The 2,785-nt window shown below is 53.2% G+C and overlaps 1 protein-coding gene across 1 annotated transcript; it reads right to left on the bottom strand.

Annotated features, from left to right (window-relative positions):
* Nucleotides 1–1,610: 1,610 nt before the first annotated feature.
* Nucleotides 1,611–2,525, bottom strand: LOC309452409 (olfactory receptor 14J1-like; the record flags this gene model as incomplete). Its single annotated transcript, XM_082077040.1, has 1 exon — nt 1,611–2,525. The coding sequence occupies one exon, from the start codon at nt 2,523–2,525 to the stop codon at nt 1,611–1,613; it is 915 nt and encodes a 304-aa protein (XP_081933166.1).
* Nucleotides 2,526–2,785: the final 260 nt, after the last annotated feature.

The following is a 2,785-nucleotide window of genomic DNA, read 5'->3' on the forward strand; positions in this document are numbered from 1 at the left end:
ATGCCTTCCTTGTCCTTCAGGTTCCCGGAAACTGGTGCAGGAAGATGCTGCCTATCCCCTTCTCAGGGACAGAGGTAGGCTGACCAGCCCTTAATTCTTCAAATCCTCCTTCAGGCCCTTCTTGAAGATGGACTTGACATTTTCCTTTCCTGAGGACCTCAGAACTTGACTCTGATTCTGCTGTCACTCTTGAAAGCACAATCCAGCATAATGGGCAAGGGTGATGGAGCAGACAGGAGAACTTGCAATGAGCCTGTCCCAGCAGCTGAGATGAATCTCACTGGGCCAGTGGGGATTGTTCCTTGAGTCACACACAGAAATGCCAGTCTCAGGAATTCTTATGCACCCAGGGATGCTCAGAGACAGAGTCTGTCCCTTTTACACAGAGGCAGGAATCACAGTGTTCCTTTGGCCTCCTGTTGCCGCTCCCAAGGATGGGAGACACCTCAGCCCTGTGGTGTGTCACCCTGCTCTGCACCGATCTGAGATGTCCCACATCATGAGGAATGGACAGGGGGATCTCAGTTCAAGGAAGAAGATCCCAGTGGGTGGTTTTCCATGGGCTGTTACTCCCAATGTGAAGTGACCTTGAAACACTGACTGTCCCACAGGCCTTCATGGAACCCCCAGGAATAGCTAGTGTCGTTAGTGTTCACCCGGGTTCATCTCACCTCACATCCATGATGTGCGTGCTCACATCTCATCTGAACAATGCAGACATGAATTTCTGACCTACTCATTCCGTGTCCCTCCATGGAGGGAAGAACAACCTCTGTGAGTGGGGGAGAGAGGCCAGAGCTAGAAATGGTGGTTAAGAGGGGCCAGTCCATGACGATATCCTGAGGCTCCTTCTATGGGGTGTCCAGTGCACAGGGACACAGCCCAGCCCCTGCTCTGCTGGTCCTGCAGGTCTCTGGCAGGAGCCTGGCTGTGAGAGGACACTGCTGTGTGCCAGCCCTGCATGCACACGCTGTTCAGCTGTACAGTGGTGTTTGAATCTGTGGGACACTATTGTAAGCATATGCTTGAAGATATAACCCATCGTGTATTGCCCTGAGGAGATCACCTTTCTCTGTAGAAAGGCTGTTCTGGGCCCACCTCTGTCACAGCAGTGCCCATTGCCTGTCCCTGCCTGCGCCCACAGGACTGACACACAGCAGGACGGTGACCAAGCTGCCAGAGCACTCAGGCCTTGCACCAACACAAGGGATGAGAAGGAGAGTGTGGGAGTGGAACCAGAAGAGCTCTGGAAGAACAAGCGTTGGTGCTCCCTGGCAGTGCTGCCATGCCAGAGCTGTTTTCCCCTCCACCCGCACACAGGAACTGTCTCTGCAGCTCCAAAAAGCCCTTGCAGGAAGGATATAGTGAAAAACAAGTCACGAAAGAGCCCTTTATTCTGTTTAGAGAAAAGGAGAGCACTGCTGCTCATTTAAGCAGCCAACAGTTATAAAAGAAAAGCCAACAGTGAATTAAAAAGGGGATGACAACATTATCACAATAAGAAAACAACCAACAACACCAGAAAATCCAGTTGACAGGATGGGTTTGTAATTAGCTACATTAAAACTCCCGTGTAGAAGAAGATGGTCAGTTTATTGCTTCAGAAAACACTAGGATATGAGTTTGCACAGGGCATCCTTGAGCTCCTGGTTCCTCATGCTGTAGATGAGGGGGTTCACTGCTGGAGGAACCACCGAGTACAGAACTGACACCACCAGGTCCAGGGATGGGGAGGAGATGGAGGGGGGCTTCAGGTAGGCAAACATGACAGTGCTGACAAAGAGAGAGACCACGGCCAGTTGAGGGAGGCAGGTGGAAAAGGCTTTGTGCCGTCCCTGCTCAGAGGGGATCCTCAGCACGGCCCTCAAGATCTGCACATAGGACACCACAATGAACACAAAACAGACAAATACTATTAATACACCAACTACAAGAAACCCAAGTTCCCTGAGGTAGGAGTGTGAGCAGGAGAGCTTGAGGATCTGGGGGACTTCACAGAAGAACTGGCCCAGGGCATTGCCCTTGCACAGGGGCAGTGAAAATGTATTGGCCGTGTGCAGCAGAGCATTGAGAAACCCAGTGGCCCAGGCAGCTGCTGCCATGTGGACACAAGCTCTGCTGCCCAGGAGGGTCCCGTAGTGCAGGGGTTTGCAGATGGCAACGTAGCGGTCATAGGACATGATGGTGAGGAGACAATACTCTGCTGTGATCAAGACGGCAAATGAAAAGAGCTGAGCAGCACATCCTATGTAAGAGATGGCGCTGGTGTCCCAGAGGGAGTTGGCCATGGATTTGGGGACAATGGTGGAGATGGAGCCCAGGTCCAGGAGGGCGAGGTTGAGCAGGAAGAAGTACATGGGGGTGTGGAGGTGCTGGTCCCAGGCTATGGTGGTGATGATGAGGCCGTTGCCCAGGAGGGCAGCCAGGTAGATGCCCAGGAAGAGCCAGAAGTGCAAGAGCTGCAGCTCCCGTGTGTCTGTGAACGGCAGGAGGAGGAACTGGGTGATGGAGCTGCTGTTGGACATTTGCTGCCAGTCGTTATGGGGCACTGACACAGGAGCAAAAGACAGTGACAAGTTATGGGAGACATCTATTAGCAAAATCAAAGCCATTTCTCACACACCCTCCCCTGCTCCACACCCCTTGTCCTTTTCCAGACCTTCGTCCAGCTCGGTGTCTGAGCCCTGGGTGGTGCTGCCTGGAGGTGCCGTGAGGAGCAGAGACTGTGCCCGCTGGCTGCTGAGGAGTCAGCCCTGCTCTGCAGCAGGGGGCATGGGAACGGGGG

The sequence above is a fragment of the Streptopelia decaocto genome (genome assembly GCF_964273445.1).
Source record: "Streptopelia decaocto genome assembly, contig: HAP1_SCAFFOLD_107, whole genome shotgun sequence".
Lineage (NCBI taxonomy): Eukaryota > Metazoa > Chordata > Aves > Columbiformes > Columbidae > Streptopelia > Streptopelia decaocto.